The sequence below is a fragment of the Dreissena polymorpha genome, chromosome 1, assembly GCF_020536995.1.
Source record: "Dreissena polymorpha isolate Duluth1 chromosome 1, UMN_Dpol_1.0, whole genome shotgun sequence".
NCBI classification, from domain to species: domain Eukaryota; kingdom Metazoa; phylum Mollusca; class Bivalvia; order Myida; family Dreissenidae; genus Dreissena; species Dreissena polymorpha.
This window is the reverse complement of record NC_068355.1, coordinates 116,352,060-116,373,973: the sequence shown is the minus strand read 5'-3', so window position 1 is coordinate 116,373,973 and position 21,914 is coordinate 116,352,060. Positions and strand designations below refer to the sequence as shown.

Here is a 21,914-nt window from a genome sequence, read left to right as displayed (position 1 = left end):
TTACTGACCATTACTATCATGTTTATAGTTAAAGACCGAGATATACGTGGTATCTAGAAAAAACTGCATCAACATGATTTAGAGTGTGAGTTTCGATGATATAGACAACGCGATAGTACGATGGCGACAATGCGATAGTGCAATGGAGACAATGCGACAATACGATGGCGACAGTTCGATAGTACAGTGGCAACAATGCTACAATGCGATAGTACGATGGCGACAATGCGATAGTGCGACAATACGATAGCGACAGTGCGATAGTATGATGGCAACAACGCGATAATACGATGATGACAGTGCGACCATACGATGGCGACAGTTCGATAGTACAGTGGCAACAATGCTACAATGCGATAGTACGATGGCGACAATGCGACAGTGCGACAATACGATAGCGACAGTGCGATAGTATGATGGCAACAACGCGATAATGCGATAATACGATGATGACAGTGCGACCATACGATGGCGACAGTGCGATAGTACGATGGCGACAATGCGATAGTGCGATAACACGATGACGACAGTGCGACAATACGATGGCGACAGTGCGATAGTACGATGGCAAAAATGCGATAATACGATGACGACAGTACGTAAACGCGATAGTACGATGGCGACAATGCGATAGTACGATGGCGACAATGCGATGATACGATGGCGATAGTACGATATGACTATCGCATTGTCGCCATCGTACTATCACGTTGTGGCATTGTCGCCATCGTACTATCGCATTGACGCCATCGTACTATTGCGTTGTGGCATTGTCGCCATCGTACTATCGCATTGTCGCCATCGTACTATCGCATTGTCGCCATCGTACTATCGCATTGTCGCCATCGTACTATCGCATTGTCGTCGTGGCGTCATGGATATTGTGTCCGCATAGCGATCGGTATGTCACGGGTTCGATCCCCACTCGGGAGGCGTTCTCTAGACCTCTTACGACACCAAGTACTGGTTATAGGCCCAGGAAACGGACTCAAGAGCGTTTCTATAAGCCTGGTGCTTTCGATGCAATCGAGCTATAATAAATGTGTTTAAAATAAAATAATACTTTTTTTCGGCGTAGTTATTTTACCCAGCTTTTTACCTTTTATGACGCTGTACACAACGCAGGCAGAACCGAATGAATACACTTCATTTATTCCATTGGGTGATTTAAGCATTATCCCCCCCAGAACATTAGCAACATAACCGCGTTTTCGTAGTAAAGGATGTAACACTGTTCATTTTATGGAGCATGCACGGATTTACCGGCCGGGGGGGGGGGGGGGGGCACGAGGGACACGTGTCCACGCCACATGAAACCTTTTTATTGCTGAATTAATAAAATCGAAACAGACAAGTGTTGCTTAGAACTTTGAAATTATATCATTAGGCTACTTTGTATAAAATTCAATAATACGTATCATTATTATTACCACAAACATTTAGGACTACAAATTAAATTTGAATAAACTTTATAAAATACGTTGTTTTGACTTTTACTATTGCGTCGTCGTTCTGGGATATTTGTCGAGGTTCCGAGTGACCTATGAAATGCAACATTAACCCATTTATGACTAGTGGACTCTCCCATCCTAAATTTGATCAATTTATTTCCGAAATTAGGGATGTCTAGTATATTTATTTCTATATTTAGAATATTTCTTACAGAAATTCCTGTAAGCAAACAGCGCAGACCCTGATGAGACGCCGCATCATGCGGCGTCTCACCAGGGTCTTCGCTGTTTGCCAAGGCCTTTTTCTAGACGCTAGGCATAAATGGGTTAATAACACATGCTCACCAATGAAGCAGCTTTATATTGAAATAACTATTACTCGCTTGTAAGTGTTGTATCTCTTTATGTTTTTCTCACCATATTTTCTTCCTTATGGGTAAATGTGTCAGTTTCATAACAGTGCGATACCATAAAATCGCAACATTCTTTTATAACAAATGAACGCCCGCCGGTAACTGACTCAATGAAGTTACAAATTGTGAAGAATGTTGATCGATCTGATAACATCGCCTTGTTTTCTGTTGCCGCAACCATAAAAGCACAATCAGCACCTTTTAAAAACGAACATTAAGAATTAGCCTAAGGGTGCTATGCTATAAAAATACATACACTGTTCAAGCCATAATGTTCAAATCTTATCTGGTCATCGTGGTGGTAAATGGTAGTTTGATAAAAAACACAGAACGATCAAATTTGTTTTATTGAATAAAATGTAATGTAATCGATGAGCCTCTGGCAGGTCATACCATGAACAATTAAAATGAAAAATCGTTTGTATTTATACATCATCGAAATCATGCTTTAAAAACAAAATTAGCCAAATAAAACTATTTCAGTAAATAGAACAAGGAAGATTAAAATGCAAAATAGTTTGGATAAAGTTTTTTACTTATCATCTTAGCTCACTGTTCATGTATAGAACCTTCTCAATTACCGAACTTGAAATAACGCTGCATGCACCCCTGGCCTAATGGGGAAGAGGACAACGACAACGAGCGAGGCATGGTATTGAAATGCGCATGGGGGGGGGGGGGGGGGTTAGAGGGTTAGGTTAAGGGGTAGGGTTAGGGTTAGGGGTCGGGTTTGGGTTAGGGTTAGCGTTAACCATAACCTTAACCCTAACCCTAACCATAACCCATGGTTATCTCCCCTATACCATGCCTCGCTCGTGAAGGGAAAATATCATTGTTAATTGTCTGCGACTTCGGGCGTTCGGCTTAAAAAAAAAACGCACCCTGGTCGTTTGAGCATGACCTTTCAGTTGTATCGCATTCGTCGTACCGTGACGCCTTCGCCGATCCTCTTTACAAGTGTGATTTTGGTAAAAAAAATGCCCCACATCAATAGTTATTAATCGCAGATTTGTTCTTTGAAAATAAACATTCACAAAATGTACACGAAACAGCCTTGTTCTTATGCTCTACAATACATTCCTTAAGCAGCTGTGTGATTAAGTGCCAGTAAGATAAGTCAGTTTTGGAATCCCACAAGATTCCACTGTCGGATACCCACTTTAAACCCAATCATAATAATTTTGACATGACGCATAAGAATTATATGCGGCGTGTGTCCGAGGATTACTTAATGACATTGGGGAAAACCAACTTTATTTGGAACTTACCTATTCCTGAGGTACAAACATCTTTACTGTTAGATACACGTATCCAATGAATATTCGCATATTCAATATATTTGATGTCACTATTGTTTGAATGGAAATGTAAAACGTCGTGTATTAATGCCATTTTTCTTTGATAATTATATATGTTTTAATTTTTCATTGATTTACGATTATAAAATTTTCGATATATAAATATTGCCCAGAAATTGAGACCCGAAACAAACTCATTCCTTTGCGCTTCTATCAGGCGAATGTTATAGCGAGATAGGGTACAGAGCGACTAGGTCGCGTATAAAGTCGCCAGTCTCTATGCTTGTTTCAGTTTAGTTTAAATAAACCCATTGAATTACAACATTGAGACACTAAACACTGCACGATAACAATTTTTTCCACGCGTGTGCGGGATGTCATTAATAATAAGTGATTATACATAAACAACTTTGTGCACTGTAATGTAAGTGATTATACATAAACAACTTTGTACACTGTAATGTTCAACCATAAAATTGATCATAATCATGACATTGCCATCCGCATGATATGTTTCAAGTCGCGTATGTGTATTATTAAAGGGTCCTTTTCACAGATTTTGGCATATTTTGAAGTTTGTCATAAATTGCTTTATATTGATAAATGTAAGCATTGGATTTTAAAAGCTCTAATAAAAAATCAAGAATAAAATTAAAAAAAGGAAAAAATAGCCGATACCAGGGCTCGAACCAGTGATCCCCGGAGACCTGGAGTAAGTCTGAAGTAATAACGCATTAGCCCTCTCGGCTACTCCGCTGGGTATACACAGATTAAGTATTTTAAAATTTATATAAGCAATCTTCGTAGTTTCGTAAATTTAAACGACAACAACAGAACTCTCCAAATTATTCAATCTTTCGCGTTGCAACGCTTTATAATTTTTAGGTTTTCAAATCGTCAAAAGATACATATAATGGCTATATTAGACTATGGTAAATGTTCAGTAATACTGTTTCCTCACAAATATCATAACTAAAACGAAAATTTGCGAATCTGAAACAACATTTTTCAATTTTGTCAATTTACCAAACCGTGAAAAGATCCCTTTAAAGGAATAATTGAATAATTTGGAGAGTTCTGTTGTTGTCGTTTAATGTTGTAAAACTACGAAGATTGCTTATATAAAGTATAAAATACGTGTTTAATATATACTTGGCAGGATGGCCGAGCGGTCTAATTGGTTTTTACTCCAGGACATCGGGGGTCACTGGTTCGATCCCTGATGCGGGCTACTTGTTTCCTTTTTTTAAGTTGTATTCTTGATTTTTTACTGGAGCTTTTTAGATCCAATGTTTACATTTATCAATATAAAGCATTTAATGACAAACTTCAAAACTTGCCAAAATCTGTGAAAAGGCCCCTTTAAAATATACGATGCAAATAACCACATTGATGCTTTCGGTTCTTTAATTACGTTATATTTAAAGGGAGATAATGACGGAAACTGATCGGAATTGGTTTCGTAGTTATCTTTCTTGCTGATATGTAATATTAATGGGTAGAACAACAAAGTATATACCGTCGTAAATGCATGTGAATTTATACCGAACATGATAGTATTCCCTTATTTATAGTTCAGACCATATTTCATAGATGAATACAGGGAAAAACAATGTCGTTTGATTGCTAATTGATTTAATAATAAGCGTATAATAATATTAATGTGTCTCCCAGAGGATGTCATAACTGAAAAACTGAAGAAAAAAACGTTACGGCTTTATGACGTCAGAATTCATAACGCTGTTGCTACGTAAATCACGTCGCTGGAAAGTACGGCTCAACACCAAAAGCGCACCGTCGTTAAACTAGCCAAATTGTGTAGTCAAGAAAACATGACTTACCAGTAATATTCATTTTAATTGCAATGAGCATACCATGCAAACTCGGGCATTCGGTTGGTTCTCAGGCTGGAATGGTCAACATGCGGATGATAGGCCAGTACATAGTTGACCTTCTGGAGAAATGTTACGAGATTCAGTCTGCGTACCGGACGTGTCAGGAGGATCTGAAGCAGGGTCGGGAGCTCCAGGCGCAGAGCGAGCGCTCCATGGACGCCTTGGGGAGCACCGTGGAGAAATTTCGGTGCGCCATGGATCGGATGGGTGTGAGCATGCTGCAGGATAACGTCACACTTGCCAAGATGCATCTGCAGATCGACACACTGAGACGCGAGATAGGTTTGGGAAACAGTTTTGTTGTATTAGGAGGTCTTATGTACGCGCATTTTGTTACGATGCTTGCAAATATTTGATGTTAATATTTATTATAATTTTCAACACGTTCGAGCATTTTTATTAGGCTGCATTTTTATTTAATACCAGCAGAGCAATTTTAAATGCATATAGATTAAACAAACTTAAGATAAAAGTCTGCTTTTTTATGACAAAACAATCCAAAACAATTCAAACTTTGCAACAGTTTCTTTTTGATTGAGTTTGATTTGAGTTGGTTGAGCTTGATTTGTTTTGGGTATAATGTGCAGAATGAAGTAGAATGATCATCTACATTCCATAGAAAAATACATAGAGAATTGGCGTGTCTGTTATATTATAAATAAAACATAATTGTCGTAAAAAAGATCGGTACGTAAAAGCAAAAGAAAACTTAGCAAATATCATAATATTTATATAATATTTTTTATCGACAGCGATACAGAAACTATATGATTGTATAATATAACATACACTACACATCATTTTTATGTCAAATTTATTAATTCAAAATATGCATGATCTTTCCGGGTAGAGCAACTTTCGATTACTTTTTCAATTGCAATAAAACATGAAAAACAGATGAAATACCCATTGCCTTTGTGTTCATATGTGTTCATATGATCCATATATTTTCACTCATCTTTTTACCATCGTGAAAATGTTTCATATGACTACTTATGAAATGAAGACTCTGCCTTATTTGAAGTATACAAATACACTCAACGCGCTCTGACGAAACGTCTTACGTATTTGTCCTTCATTATTCCACGTTTTCTATTCAGCGGAAAAGAAGTTACGGCTAGAGTGGCGCGCTCTGGAGGTCCCCAAGTACCAGGACACTGGTGAGCGCATCCGGGACCTCCGCAAGGGAAGGGGTGAGTACACGTCGTAGGGGACTGGAGTGTTATTGCCTATAAGGGGAATGAAGTCTGCCAACTAGCAGGGGAGAGGGTTTGTAAACCTAGCAGAGGACTGGCCCTGCCACATTGCAAAGATCTCTCACCTTATAGAGGTCTGGAATCTTCATTCTATTAGGGGTCTGTGGTCACCAGGAATATGGTAATGAAGATTCAAATCTAATAGGGTATTGGGGTCTACCACTAGGAAGGTACCTTATGGATGGTGTATACTTTATCTAGTCGTGAGATCTGAGGTATGCCACACAATACAGGACTAGAGTCTCCGATCTGTTTTTATATATGAGCCGCGCTATGTGAAATCGGGGTTTTATACATGTGCGTAAAGTGTCGTCATAGATTAGCATGTCCAGTCCGCACAGGTTATTTAGGGACGACACAAAATTTGGATTTTTTGCTAAGAAGATAATTTAATGAAATAAAAAAATGTGATAAAAGCGGAAAGTGTCGTCCCTAATTAGCCTGTGTGGATTGCACAGGCTAATCTGGGACGACACTTTTCGCACATGCATTAAACCCCTTTTTCACGACCCATATATATCTCAAACATACTCGTGAGCGGAGTACGCCGTAGTAGGTGATCTCAATTTGTTAGGCACTATATTGTTACGTCGAATCAGAAAAAAGGCGTCTCCCATCTATTTAAGCGAGCCCATCTTATGAGAAACTGATGTCTCACACATAGCAGGCGTAATATCACTCGTTGTAGTGGACAGGAATGTATAACTTAGTAAGGTTCTATGATCTATTAAGTATTATAAGTATATATTGCAGTCTAATAGAATGGAACCCCCATCTATTAAGTGACAGAACTCCTTCTTAGCAGGGGTATGGGGTCTCAGACCCAGTAGAGACTCAGGGTCCTCGACCCAGTAGGGGACTATGGTATCTAATCGAGGAGCCATTCGAAAGTCCCATCCAGAAGGAGACGGAGGTGTCCAAGCCAGTGAAAGACAGTAGTTCAATGCCCAGTAGAGGTTATTATGTGATGTAGGTGCAGGTGGCTGAAGCATCACACTTTTTAAATGTCTTGGCTTTCCAACCTGGTTATACAAATTGTGCTGGTGAATAGTATAAATATATGTAAAATAATTTTGAAGTTGATATGCTTTCATTTTACGATGTGGAATTAATATTTAAGCCAAGTTTAAAATACGGGTATTTATATTTCAATAATCTAACTTAAACAGTAATTTAATAGTATCTAGCTACTTCTTGACATAAACCACATCGGGGTTTGTAAATTTAACTTCTTGCGCAGATTTTAAGCACAGGCATTGTTTAGTGTCAATGCAAATACGCTATGAGTGTAAGCCAGTTAATCCCCTGTGTCTGTTTTAATGGTCAACACAAATGCGCAATAGATCCACGAGTTATAGTGCCTATGCCGTTTGCCAGCGTCAATTCAAACAGGCCAGACAAGCTATGACCCAATGTGACGGGCTTCGTTGTGAATACAAATACGCAATAAGTTTTCGCGACTTACCGTTCATACGTGTGCTTTGTTTCAGAGCGTCTGGAGCTGCAACTGACAAGGGTCAACAACGACGTCGACACGCAGTATGAGGAGCTCTTCGACGCGCAGGAGAGGCTCTCAGCGCTAAAGGTAATCACATCGGCCGCTTTATACGGAGTGTGTGTGTGTGGGGGGGGGGGGGGGGCGCCAATAAACCACAGCCAGAAAAATCCCCGACCACATTTTAGATTGATTGAACCCGGCACCCCTTCCTGTTCCAAATCAGGAAGACACTCTATCGCGTCGCTATAAAATTAGCTCAATGCCATATAGAAATATAGAATACGTTCTTCTTGAGTTCTTATACAGCATCCTGCTATAGGCGCGGTTTAAGCCATGTCATCTCCCCGCTAACAATGTGCTTATTATGCTACTGTTATATAAGATAACAACACAATCTGTTATTTCGTTGAACATGGCTTATTATATCATTTTTGTATTATGTTAATCCATTATATGATAATCGTGCTTGTGGTATTGATTTTAATGATAATACGTCTTTTCTAAATATATCACATGTTACCGAAAGTCCGAAGGGACATGCGAGTATAACGTTATCTTTCTTCATTTTGAAAATGAAATCTCCTTAATACGTAAACTGCACTTCCGGTCCACCTCGCAGGCGCAAAGGGAAGCGAACCAGATGGGGAGAGAGCGCCATCTAACGGAGCTTAAGGAGCAAACCCGGAATCTTGATGCACAGAAGAAGGCCATCTTGTCTGTGGATTCGGGTACTGTAGTTTAACAAACATAATTATAAACATTTCGTTTTGATTTGCTGTCATACTTAGGGTTATTAATAAATCTTGTTCTATATATATATATATTTGAACACGCGCAACAGAGACAATCATGTCATGACGAGGATAAATGGGAACACGTTATTTACAGTTTCACCTGGTAGACATTTTCAGGTAGCCTAGTGTTTTAGTGTTTAAAAAACACTGAATTTATTGAAGGGGCTTTTTAATCAATATGTGTTGATTATATCAGTTTACTGCCTTTTTAAGTGTTCAAATGTTTATTTTTGGGTACTTCTTCATCTGGTTTCGTTTGGCTTATATTTTTTGAATTGACTTGTACTATTTTATAGATACACAAACAATACCAAGCTTTGTAATTTGACCTTACAGAACCTTACTGTAGCTTCTTCCTGAATAACACGACGATGATCTGAATGTTAAACTTTATAATGCTATGTCTCTGAAGCTTTTTGTATTGAAACGAGATGAATTCAAAGCTTTTTACTGATGACGACATGTAGCTGGTACTCGTTTTGGTTTTAATATAGAAAGTTACGGGTATTGTGCTCTGGTCAGTTAATTGTTTACTTTAAAATGAGGTTTGTTTTTATTTACACATACATGTTTCATAAAAAATAGTATGCCTAGTTTGAGGTTTTGTGGTCCTTAAAACAGGTTTAAGCCCCTCTTGTGTTTTTTTCATGGAACGTTTCTAGCGGTGACCGCATATTTATACACTTTCCTTTTTTTGTATATGTGTTAAAGTTTTCAGTGATGTCCTTATATATTTTTTTATTTGTCACTATCTTTGGGCTAAGGGTTAGCTTTTGAGCTTCATAACACCACTTTTGAGCTTCATAACACCTCTTTAAACCAGCAATGATTTGCATTGACCGTCCAAAGGCGGTGACCCACCCATGTTGTTGTTCGTTTTGTCTGTTATGTGTTTCCGTCTGTGTCCTTTCTTCTGCATTCGTTTTCGGCTGATTGCCATTAATGAAAGTCCGGATTTTATAATAAGGGTTATCTAATGCTCTTGCAGCTGAAGATTAACTTTGTTAATATTTTAAATTAATAAACAGTAATTCAGTCATATCATAACCAGATAACGATAGTAAATATTACTCTCACTTCACCGGTCACAGCAAGTTTTCAGCCGAAATTAAACATACAATGCACTTACGCCAGATGCCCTACTTGAATTAGAGGGACGTGGAGAGTGGCCGTTGACCTCTATGTTTGACAATTTTATCTTACAATAAATGAAGATAATCATAATTGTTTAATGTTTATTTTAGGATCACTTAACATGTCAGAACTGTACGTGAATCCCGCTGATGCCAGGCGCATCGAGACGGAATTAGAAAACCTACGTCACCAGGTATGCGTTTACACAATTAACGATATGTACATGTACTCCAATATTTATAGTTAAACAATTTTAAAATAAAGTAAAATAACTGTATTAAATAATCACTTGTTAAAAGCTTTTTTTCTCAAAACAATGCTAACATTTGCCCGGTTGTAATCTCCCAATTTCCGTATTATTATTCCTACCTGTTTTATACTGTACTAAAATTCGTAATATGTTTGGATTGCAATATACCCGATGTTACAGTGAAAACTACGCGTTACAAATATAGAATCGTTTTGTATACTTTTATTTTATATTTTATTATTTACATCATACTTCAAACATTTGATTTCCCCGGTACTGGCCAAGAGTTTAATATAAATGTTTATATGTTTAAATGCAAATATGTAAATGTTTGTTGTAAATGTTTTAAAAACAGCAAGTCCTTGCGAGCCGTCACATTCAGCAACAGACCGAGGACCGGATCTTCCTGAGAGAGACGGCGGCTCAGATACGACAGCGAGTGGCGGCTCTTGAAGCTCAGGTTCGCAAAGAATCCGGCGACCACCGGTTGCTGTCGGTCCTCACTCGGGAGCCGAACTGGTATCCGGATATGACGTCACCGAGCCTCTGGTACTCGTCACCACCACTGTCTCTCGAGCAACTTCGGTGGATGCGGGATCGCCAACATAGAACCAGCGTTCCCGTTCCGGAAACAGTTAAAATCGATGACATTGGCGCTTCAACGAGTTATATTTCCAATTCACTCGTCATAGACATAAGTAAAGACAGCAGCAGCGTTGTATAATATAACATGTTTTACCTTGGTAAAGGTAATTTATTGTAATTTAATTATATTTCCGTTAGTTAAACTGCTTTTTATTAACGTCCTGTTTGTTTTATTAATGTATGATTTTTTTCCATTTTAAACAGTAAATTGCAGAGCATGCCTGTGGTGTCAAAATGCAGATTTTAAATATCGAAAATCTCAAACTATTGTTTAGTTATCATTTCCTGTTTCTACGAGAGTATTAACTGTTCGAATATTTCGTTGTTAAAATGTGCACAGATTACCCTTACAATATTCTACTTTCACAATATGTATTTTAAGATAACAGTTTCAGTGCGAATTGGCATTGCATATGGAAGAAACAAATACTAAAAAGTTTGCTGAAGATTCGATGAAATGTGATTATTACAGAGAGCTAAAACGACGAGTTGAAACAAAGCGCAATAACTCTGAAGTGCTTGGAATGAATTGGCTGGTTATCGAACTTTGTCTCCATTTTCTTTCAAAACACGTTAAGTTAGCAGAAATTCCGCATTTGTTGCATAAAGAAAGTGCTATAACTACCAAGTGCTTGGTACAAATAGCCTGGTTCTCAAATCGGTCATTCCGAGCTGTCATCCATTTAATTAACACAAATATTTTCATATGATTTGAAGATTCGATCAAACTGTTACGACTTAGAGAGCGGACATAATGAATGTTCTGCCAGCCCAACTTCCCATCAATCCGCCACCCCCTCTTGACAAGGGTGGTTCCCATAATACGTTGAGTTGAGAGTCAGGCGTATACATAAGTTTCCTACTAAGAAGAAGCGAGCATATTTTCGGCTAGCAAATGCTTTGTTACGAATTGAAGCCAAGATTTCAGGATTTAATAGTTCTTTTATAAGTATACACAGATTCATGCATTTTCAGTACATAATGATTCGAACGAACAACAGAGTGACTGTCGGACAGAAATGAGGACACAGAGACATAATGGATGAAGTTAAACATATTGTCTGGTATGGGCCTAAACACGCGGACAACACTAGGAAACACAATCTGAACACGTCGTTTTAATGTATTTCAGAGAACAACTGTAAATCAAGTCTTTATACGATGTTGGATCATGACATGACATTTTTTATTTCCTTCAAGCCCCATTGATAACCATCTGAACTTTCATGTCGAATGGATTTGCAACCTTGACGAAGGATTAACACCATTGACAACAGTGTTTTCTGACGAAGATTTCATAACAAATAAATCATTATCGGAAGTGATCATATCTCAGATGATAAAAATCACAGGACCTCTTCTGTTTGATCTTCAAAATCACCTTTAATTAGGATGTTGCATACCTAACACACGTGGTATTAAGTATGAATATAGATTTCCGTTCGTTAAAGCGCCTCATCAAAGCATGTCAGTATGGATTTCGAGAGCTATTTATTTGAGCGTATTTCTGATTTATCTTTTGAATATTATCAATTGAGAAATATTCAATTCAAGCGACTAGGTCGGAGCTTAGCGCTAGGTATGGAGCTAACACAAACCCCAACTCTCTTAAAGTTCAAAGATGACCCCGTTTTATTCATTTAAATGTGTATTATGCGTTTTTATGACATAAACTACCGAAACATGTCTTAAGTATACAATTATTATTTAAACAAAGACATTTTTTTGCGCGAACTATTTATCAGTGAACGAAGTTTTTCATCAGGATTAATATTTATGTTTATACACACAAATATTATATATGTATAAGTTTTCGTACGCTAACCGATTGTAACCATTTATTCGTGTTTGCTGATAAGCCAGAAATGAGTACTGTTTCGTTCTTATCAATCTGAACAATATATTTGGGATGTAACTATAGACGGTATGTCGAGGTATAGTAGATTACTTGTATTAAATGTTTACTTAAATGAAAACCTACTTTAATTACATCGATCTCGTAGAAAGCATAAGGATGTTAAAGGTAGGTTCAATATTTGGTGTGTTTGGGTAAAATCTGAAGAACGCTCTCACAGCGGGGATTGAACCCATGACCTCCCAGTTGCAAGACGTTTACCATTTTTACTGATTACATTAGGATATTTATTTATTTAATAAAACCTCTATTTATGTTTGTCACGGCGGTCCTGAAGTGGTTTCCAGTTAATTTCCTTATGCAGGTCAGTTAATGAAACTAGTTTAGACGATCCACAAGCGATTCGCGCGGCTTCATTTTGAATTTTATCAATTTCGTTTTTTTCCGCTTGGGTGCAAGTGTTCCATTTCAATCTGAAAGAGGTCGAATATACGATATGTAAATTATTTCAAGAGATTTCCGATCAAGTGTGAACCTTAGTTTTCGCATAATATTAATTCGATTCCATGCTTTTTCTGTTATGTATTTAATATGGATGTTCCATTTACAGTCTTTAGAGAGGAAAACCCCTAGATGTTTGTGGGAACCGACCTCTGGTATTTGTTTAGACATCATTGTAAAAGTACATCGTCGCTGTTCTTCGAAAACCGCGTAAGTAAATTTTAACAACTTTTCAATAGGCAAAAAAAAAACATTTTTAAAATATAATAATTTAGATTGTCTAAAGGAACCAAATATTAAAGAGAAAACTGCGTAAGTCCATTTTTAGAATTAAAATAACAACTACAGGCTTTTATATTTTCATAAATAAAAAGTATGCCCATTTTGACTAAGACTATCTAAATTAATGTATTTTAAAACTTCAAAAAATATTTAAAAAATGTTTTTTGAAAAGTTGGAAAAATTGACTTACGCAGTTTTTGCAGAAACAATTAGTGCACCAATTAGTGTAAAGGATTTTCTCACGTGCTTATAACTATGCCTTCCAATTGGATATGAAATTCAGTATTTTCGCAGAAAATGACCCGTGAACCCGAAGTTCTTATAAAAACAAATAATAATTTGCGCCAAATTTAACTTACGCGGTTTTCAAAGAGCAGCGACGACATGGATTTGGATGTTGCTTTCTGGAGAATGTTAGGGAATCAGATTTTGAAGGATTAAATAATACATGCCAATCTAGCTCATTTAGATATTTTGTTGATATCACTTTGTAGTATTGAATTTGAGATGATTGAATCATCGATAATAATGTATAGGGAAGTGTCATCAGCAAAAAGGCGAATATTACTTTTGGTGTCGTTAACATGTTCATTAATAAAAATAAAAAATAACAGAGGCCCTAATATGGAACCTTGGGAAACACCGGCTTCTAATGTTGCCCAGTTAGAGACTGCGCCTGGAAGTACAACGCGTGTCGTCTATTATGAAGATAATTAGTAAACCAGGATAGTAACTTTCCTCGAATGCCATTTGCATTTACTTTATGGAGAAGACCTTTGTGCCAGACCTTATCAAAGGCTTGACTGATATAAAAAAAGACAGCTTTTACCTCTAAACCATTGTCGAGGGCTTTACAAAACGTTTCGTATATATATGTCAGTTGGTTAGTAGTTGAATCACCTGGCAAAAATCCAGACTGAAAAGGCGTAAGTAACTTGTTACTAATGAGGTGATTATATACGTGTTTGAAAATGATTTTTTTCAAAAACCTTTTCCATTGTATTTAAGAGTGAAATTGGTCTATAGTTGCTAACTACTTTTGGGTCGCCATTTTTGAAAAAAGCATTAACGTTAGCTTCTTTCCAACAACTCGGCATGATACATTTATTAAGTGAAACGTTAAAGAACTGACAAAGAAGAGTGGACAGTTGATTTTGGCATTCTTTTAAAATTAGATTATTTATTCCATCTGACCCCGATGCTTTGTCCACGGGAAGGGACTTAAGAATGTCAAGAACATCAGTAGGTGTAATGCATAGAGACTGCAACGAGTTAGCTATCGGTAAATTAGTGAGATCCGGCATATCTTCATTAGCGATTTCAATTTTGGACTGACTTTGAAAAAAAATGTTAAGGATATTTGCCTTTTCAAAACAATCGGTTGTGGTATTATTGTCAATGGGATTTAGGAGTGATGTATTTAGGTTATTGCTAGGCTTATTAATAAATGACTGAAGTATTCTCCACCAGTCCTTAGATGAATGGTTGTTTTGTTTGAGTTTATTGCTTAAACTTTCGTAATGCTGATCTTTCGCTTGCCTTATTAATAAAATTGTCTTATTTCTTATATTACGAAATTTAGACCAATAATAATTTGAGTTTTTAGATTTCGCGTGATGATAGGCACGTTTGCGTTTTCTTATCATTCGACGAATGTGCGTATTAAGCCATGGTGGGTCACGCTGTTTAATTTTTGTAGACTTGTTTGGGATACAATAATTAGCGTTAGAAACAATAGTAACGGTGATATTAACGCAATAAGTGTTAACATCATCATTTGCAATAGAATCCCAATCAAATGAAGAGAACCTTTCGCGAAGCAGGTCACAATTTCCATCTGCATATTTCCATATGTGACGCTCATATACTGTTGAATTTGGCTTATTATATTTAAATAGACCATATATGGGACAATGATAACGGTTTTGTTGATCAAGAAAAGGATCATCAACACCTGATAAAGTCATGCTATTAAGATTACTTATTAATAATAGGTCAAGAATAGATAAAGAACCTTCCGTAATGTGCGTAGGTTTGTCAATAACTTGAGCAAGACCATATTCAGTACACCAAGAATAAAGTTTTCGGGCTTGTGAGGGTTGATTGCTGTTAAGATTAAAGTCTCCGGTTATTATAATATCGGATATACCTGTTTCGATTGCCAAACCGATGGAGTCATCAATTAACTTAGTGTATGCTGCATCCGCGTTTGGTGGTCTATAAAATACCCCAAAAAGAACATTCCGTTTACTCTTAAAAAGTAGTTCAATTCAAATAGTTTCTAATGCAGTAAGTTCAAGATCCAGTCTACGTTCGTAGTGTATAAAATCTTTAACATATAGCATTACCCCACCGTGGCTGTCCTGTGTTCGATCTTTACGTTCCGGTGTTTGGTATGAGGGGATAAGAAGTTCGTCAGTTACGATTGTATTATTAAGCCAAGTCTCGGAAAAAGATAATAAAACAAAACACGAGAGCTCTGCTGTGAGGATGTCCATCTTGTGCCGTATACTTTGTACATTATACTGAATAAACGAAAAGTTGTTTTGCAATGATAATATATCAGGAAAATTATTGGACTCCGTGGCAGAGGATTCAGAAGAAAAAGTTGATAACGGGCCTGGATTTAATTCGATGTCTCCAGAAAGTAACATGAATAATGTCAGCAATGACTATAAGAAATATATAAAATATTCTTTTTAAGAAATAAGAATTGGGAATCAAGCGTTTTCCAACTATCGTGCGCTTGTATGGTCGTTTAATGGACCGGGACAGTTGGAATTGACTTTTGATTATATTAAGTGTCGATATAAGAGCATTTTCATTGTTGTAAAGTGAGAGCAGAAAAAACAGATTTAGGAATATGAAAAACAATTCGATCGCTTAGTATTTTGGTAGGATGTTATGGGTATCCATCGTTAAACAATTGAAAAATTAGGTAGTGTACGTTATATTTTCGAGTTATAATAGACCAGAAGAATGCAACGAATCCATCATTATTTACATAGTCAAAGAATAAGAAAATGAAAATAAAAAAAAAGAAATAGGGAACAATATCAAAATTTATGAATTCATTTTATGAGTAAAGGTCACTGCAATAATTTTTAAGTGCTTAGTACATTTTAAACAATTGGTAATTTTGGTGATCGGTTTTGTGGGCCAAAGACGAAGTGATGCATTCGACAGAGATAACAACCTATAATAAGTTACACATAGATTCTGACGATCAGGAAAGTCACCGGGGATGAACAACTTTTGTCACGTGACCACAAAAGTCAACGCAGGTTGTTGAATTACATCAGGAATCCCGCTCCGTCAGGTAATTTTCATCTTTTTATAGAGAATATGTTAAAATTTCTGGACAATACAAAGCTTATGACATGCTTCATACCTTTTCGCATATTAAGACGCATTGCACTTGTTTCGAAGCTTTGCAGTTTTTAAGAACACTTCGACACAAACTTTAGATTTTCGATGCAAACGCAGTTTGATTTTATATTTTTTTACTTTCCATTCACGAATAAATCATATTTCTAGAAAAATGAGAGCACACGATGCTTAATTTTTGATGATTTATTGTATTTGCGATATAAGTTGTTGTTGTTATATTTAATTTGGGCAGTTCTTGCTATTTCAAAAATTTACAAACGCGGGTTGGTTGAGCAAACGCAGTTTGCTGAAGCTGGATTATGGCAAACGCAGGTTGGTTAAGATTACGGAATCTATATTCTTGCCCTTCTTTCATCAAGGGCGACACACGACACACGAAGCGATACACGATATTTTGCGCGACAGTCGCGGCGACGCGCGATATTTTATTATTCAAATATCGCCCATATTATCCGAATTTCGTGTAACGCGGTCTAATTTCAGACCGCGACACACGACACACGAAGCGATACTCGATATGTACTGTTCAAATCAAATCATCATCAACATCTTCATCATCATCATCTCCATCTTCATCGCCATTATCATCATAAAATAAATCGCGATTCGGAGCGGAGTATTGTAAAATGAAGATCTCAAAAGAATTGAAAAATAATTTGTCGGAATGTTATTTTTCTCATGCTGTTTTGTTAGTTGTCCAAATATATTTAATATTAAATATTATCTTAATATTAAGATTTGGTAGTTAAAGAATGCAATTTGAATGAACACAATTGTATGCATATGTTTTGCTCAGCTGTGAAGATTGAGGGAACAATTTATAGAAGAACTGTGAGAATCATCTCTACAAATATCATGTTTCAGGGACCACGAATTTGACATTCCAAAACGGAAGGAACCTAAACGAAAATTTGACACCGTGTCAACAAGCAGAAACGCTCTCCAGAAGGGAACGTTGGGTGTCCGATGGGAGAGGGCAAGACGAAATGACAGCAAAATGCTTCTAACATCAAAAATGGGAATTGACATTGACCCGTAAAAGGAAATCATAATATCATACGACAGTTTGTAGTTCTTTAAAAGACAGCTGTCATTTTTGATATTCGTTAACCAACGTTACCTATATTGATTCCGTGTAATGCTACTGAATTTGATTTTGTGTTGCTCTTTCTATGTTTATGCATTGAGGAGCTACCAATATTGGGGCCGTATAATATGCTGCCTATATTGACGCTGTGGGATGCTTCATTTAACGAGGCCTACCGGTATATTCAACCTTTTTGGGGGATTTGAAACAACAACAGACATATTGGATCTAACTTTATTTTGTTTGCTGTTATTTGTTTCAAGTTTTAAAATTACAGTTTCTAAAAAATGCCATGTATCTTGTATCTTGTTAATTAAAAAAAGGTATCTTTCTTTTAGTTGCATAATGATAAATAATGTGGACCTATAAGGAGAGAGGTATCATGAAGCAAATAAAACAATCGATTCCTCTTATTCTGCAAGACATAGTTTTCATTTTAGGTGTATACCATTATCTTTTGATCCGAAACTTTAAATATAATAATAACTATTGACCTTTACATGGGCGCCTTGCAAATCACTAGTGTCTTCATATTGGTCATACAATATAATGTCTTTATGTGTAACGTGAGAATCCTGACAATCTTACAATATGATTGTTGGAGATAATACTTAAAATAAAGCTGAAGGCATACTACATCCATGACAAAGTACACTTCACCGAGATAAGTCTAACTATACTGTGAAAAACATTGAAAAACCCAGCGGTTGAACGCAAACAAGATCAGTGTCTTTAACAACAAAACGAACCAAACATATGCAGATTAATTGTTTTATTGCTGCAAAGAATATCCCGTATCGCAATAATAGCTTATACGCAAAACATTAAACTGGCCTATGTGCAACTTGAGAAGGAATTACAGATTTACATGTAATTGTTGACAATTCGCACAATGATTCCAATGAGACAAAAAGCTAACTCACCAAAAATATATTTTAATCATATTGATTCGAAATAGATAAACAAAAATCGCAGATTACAAATGAGTCTCGCTCTGTGAAAAGGGGGTTTAATGCATGTGCGTAAGGTGTCGTCACATATTAGCCTGTGCATTCCGTACAGGCTAATTAGGGACAAACCTTTCCGATAAACTCGATTTTTGCTCAGAAGAGACTTTCTTTTAACAAAACATATCATAAAAGCGGAAAGTGCCGTCCCTGATTAGCCTATGTGGACTGCACTTTACGCACATGCATTAAACCCCCTTTTCACAGAGCGCGGCTCAAATGTATATTCCAGCGGATATGGTGAGATCAACAATAATCACAGATAATCAACATAAATTACAATGATTTTGAAAAGATCAACAATAATCACAGATAATCAACATAAATTACAATGATTTCGAAAAGATCAACAATAATCACAGATAATCAACATAAATTACAATGATTTCGAAAAGATCAACAATAATCACAGATAATCAACATAAATTACAATGATTTTGATAAGATCAACAATAATCACTGGTTATATAAATCACAATTAATCGGTTGAGATCAACAATAATCACAGATAATCAACATAAATCACAATGATTTTGATAAGATCAACAATAATCACAGATAATATAAATCACTATTAATAGGTTAAGATAAAAAATTCAAAGATAATCAACATAAATTACAATTATTTTGATAAGATCAACAATAATCACAGATAATCAATATAAATCACAATTCATGGGCTGAGATCAACAGTAATCACAGATGAGCAATAATGAACACAATAATTTGTATGAGATCAACCATTATCATAATCATTTTAAATTAGAATGATAAATATTACAACAATAATCTTATTAAAAACAGGAATATCAAACAAAACAACACAAGATAAACGATATGAAACACAATGTTTAAGACGCAAAAACACGCGTAATACTATATATTATTGTATGACAGTCTGTATTTTCAATAATTAAGAAAATAACCACGGCACATTGGTAAGAATTAAAAATAATTCTTGGTCTTATCATCGTCATGCAACAGATGACTAGGCCCGGTGCTTTGCAGATCTGTGCTTTGATAGACTACTGCGGTGCCTGTACCTCTTTTCACACATATCACAAGCAAAGTTTTTCTCTCCATTGTGGGTGGCAAGGTGGGCCTGAAGGTCAATTTTCTCCCGGAGCGTTGCATTGCAAATTGAGCAGGTAAATTGCTTTGCAGCAACCTCCCTCCGGACGTGACGATTCAGGTCATCTTTGGTTGAAAACTTTTTGCCGCATTGTTCACAGGGGAACGGCTTTTCAACACCATGAATGCTGCATCTATATAACAAAAACAAATGGAACTGTTGAATTATTATTCAATACAGAAAAATACACACAGAATATTATCCATAACAATGTGGAACTTAACAAAATGATGGTCGTCAGAAGCGCTCCAGATAAGGCGCGTTAACGCGTATTTACGCATTTCAAAATCCAAAATACGCATTAAATAATATGTTTAAGGGTCCAATTACATACGTGAAGTATCGGAACGCGTACATTCTGGATTTATACGGTGTAAATTCCAATTGTTCAGTGACAATTTGCATTGAAATTTATCTGGACAATTATGGTCGTTAAAAACTAAATACTATAATGAGCACACCAATATGCACCACACTAGTAATAATGTGTTAAGTGTTTTAAAGCCGGCTTTTTTCGAAAACACCATTCAAAACATTTTAAATAGTGCTTTGCAACTAGGTTATAAAAACATACTTTCGCTCAGAATGCAATGACCTATGTTGAATTGTATCTTGATTTTTAAACCGACAGAACCTAGCATTGTACAAAAAACAAAAAAAATACAAACCTGTGTCTGTTGAACGCCTGTTTTGTGTAAAATGTTTTTCCACAACAGGCGAATCGTCCAGTCCCTCTGTGGCGCTTATCATGAAGCTTTAACCCCCACTTCGATTTAAATGTCTTTCCACAGATTTCACACACGAGCGTCATGTTTCTGTAATGAAAGAATTACTTTTTGTTAAAATATATTTCTAAAATGTTTTTATAAAGTTTTAAAGACTACACCAAAAGAGATATGAAACGCAAGTGATTGGATGTGACACACTATCTGCTATTCTTTTCGTCACAGTTCAATAAACATGCGTGTTTACTAATGCACGGGATTTTCGTGAGTTTTGGCGCGTTTAGCGTCATTCGAGGTCCGCTTAAAGGAGGCAACGCACGTTGTGGTTCAATATACTTGTAACAGTACTTAATGTGTTGATAAGCATATTTCCGCTCTGTTTAAATGTCCTCAATTGAAGTTCCGTAGTCATATATTGTGTTGAATAGTTAATATTTTCGTATTTGTAACCATATCATATTTTAGAAGACTTTCAAAAATGTGTACAGTGTGCGTTTCATTATCCTTTGAATATTCTCGCAACCTGCGTTTGCCATTTCCTATTGCTCAAGAAATACCAACCTGCGTTTGCAAAACAAAACAAAACAAAAAAATAAGATATTTTTCAATTTGCACCGCTATTTTTGTCATGAATCTTATTAAATATATTAAAATGAAGTGTAAAATCATACTAATTCAGTCGTTAAACCAATATTGTTGAAAGAAAATCATCAACACCACATAAACAAACAGCGTTTGCAATGCATTTCAGAATTTTGTGTCGAAGTGTTCTCGGAAAGTGGAAACAGTAAAGGCAATGGAATCATTTCAAATAAAAGTTTATTTAGTATACTGTGTCATAGGCTATCACTTGTTAAAAACTGAAATTTTGATTATATGAAAAAACAACAAAACTTACCTTAATGTACAAGATTACAATCTGTTTCTGCAACCGGCGTTGACTTTTGCGGTCACGTGACAAAAGTTGTTCATCCCCGGTGAAAGTGATGTTCACAATATAAGTTAGAACGTGAGAATTAGGTTTGGCACGTTAAACTTGTAATAGTGTGAAAGCAATTTAAGGAAATGTTCATGTGTAGAAAAAAAAGAGATTGCTTGATATACTAACTCGAAAATGTGGAAAACCGTCAAAAGTATTACTACCGAGAATTAAAAAATAATACGGAATACATGTTAAGCATTAAACTTAATCGTTAGATATATATAAACATTTACATAATTAATACTTAATTAAGTACACAGTTGTTCAAGCACACTAAAAAGCAATAAGGCATAGCAAATTGGCTCAATCAATATTAGTA

At 36.1% G+C, this 21,914-nt stretch overlaps 2 protein-coding genes and 1 long non-coding RNA gene across 4 annotated transcripts; 2 read left to right on the top strand and 1 right to left on the bottom strand.

Annotated features, from left to right (window-relative positions):
- Positions 1–4,876: 4,876 nt before the first annotated feature.
- On the top strand, positions 4,877–10,898 carry LOC127866881 (calponin homology domain-containing protein DDB_G0272472-like). Its single transcript, XM_052407716.1, has 6 exons — positions 4,877–5,339; positions 6,158–6,250; positions 7,804–7,898; positions 8,431–8,539; positions 9,850–9,932; positions 10,345–10,898. The coding sequence occupies exons 1-6, from the start codon at positions 5,027–5,029 to the stop codon at positions 10,711–10,713; spliced, it is 1,062 nt and encodes a 353-aa protein (XP_052263676.1). The 5' UTR covers positions 4,877–5,026; the 3' UTR covers positions 10,714–10,898.
- A 5,605-nt stretch (positions 10,899–16,503) lies between these two features.
- LOC127846220 (uncharacterized) lies at positions 16,504–18,040 on the top strand. The gene is made up of 2 exons (XR_008033455.1): positions 16,504–16,591; positions 17,527–18,040. It is a non-coding gene; the product is annotated as an uncharacterized LOC127846220 (long non-coding RNA).
- A 466-nt stretch (positions 18,041–18,506) lies between these two features.
- On the bottom strand, positions 18,507–21,602 carry LOC127846207 (gastrula zinc finger protein XlCGF26.1-like). 2 transcript variants are annotated; one of them, XR_008033454.1, is made up of 3 exons: positions 21,512–21,602; positions 20,557–20,703; positions 18,507–20,021 (listed from the first exon to the last, which is right to left on the bottom strand). XR_008033454.1 is itself a non-coding variant. In XM_052377381.1 (2 exons), the coding sequence occupies exons 1-2, from the start codon at positions 20,697–20,699 to the stop codon at positions 19,745–19,747; spliced, it is 420 nt and encodes a 139-aa protein (XP_052233341.1). In that variant the 5' UTR covers positions 20,700–21,414; the 3' UTR covers positions 18,507–19,744. The 2 variants fall into 2 exon arrangements, 1 of the variants encoding a protein (XP_052233341.1); XM_052377381.1 differs by lacking the exon at positions 21,512–21,602 and having other exon boundaries at positions 20,557–21,414.
- Between the last annotated feature and the right edge of the window lie 312 nt (positions 21,603–21,914).

Excerpts from the sequence above, each read along its gene's own strand:
- LOC127866881 (XM_052407716.1), top strand. The coding sequence starts at position 5,027 with ATGAGCATACCATGCAAACTCGGGCATTCGGTTGGTTCTCAGGCTGGA. Across the intron at positions 6,251-7,803 it reads GGACCTCCGCAAGGGAAGGG|AGCGTCTGGAGCTGCAACTG; the intron begins GTGAGTACACGT and ends GCTTTGTTTCAG. Across the intron at positions 8,540-9,849 it reads CATCTTGTCTGTGGATTCGG|GATCACTTAACATGTCAGAA; the intron begins GTACTGTAGTTT and ends TGTTTATTTTAG.
- LOC127846207 (XM_052377381.1), bottom strand. The coding sequence starts at position 20,699 with ATGACGCTCGTGTGTGAAATCTGTGGAAAGACATTTAAATCGAAGTGG. Across the intron at positions 20,022-20,556 it reads CAGGCGTTCAACAGACACAG|ATGCAGCATTCATGGTGTTG; the intron begins GTTTGTATTTTT and ends TTTGTTATATAG.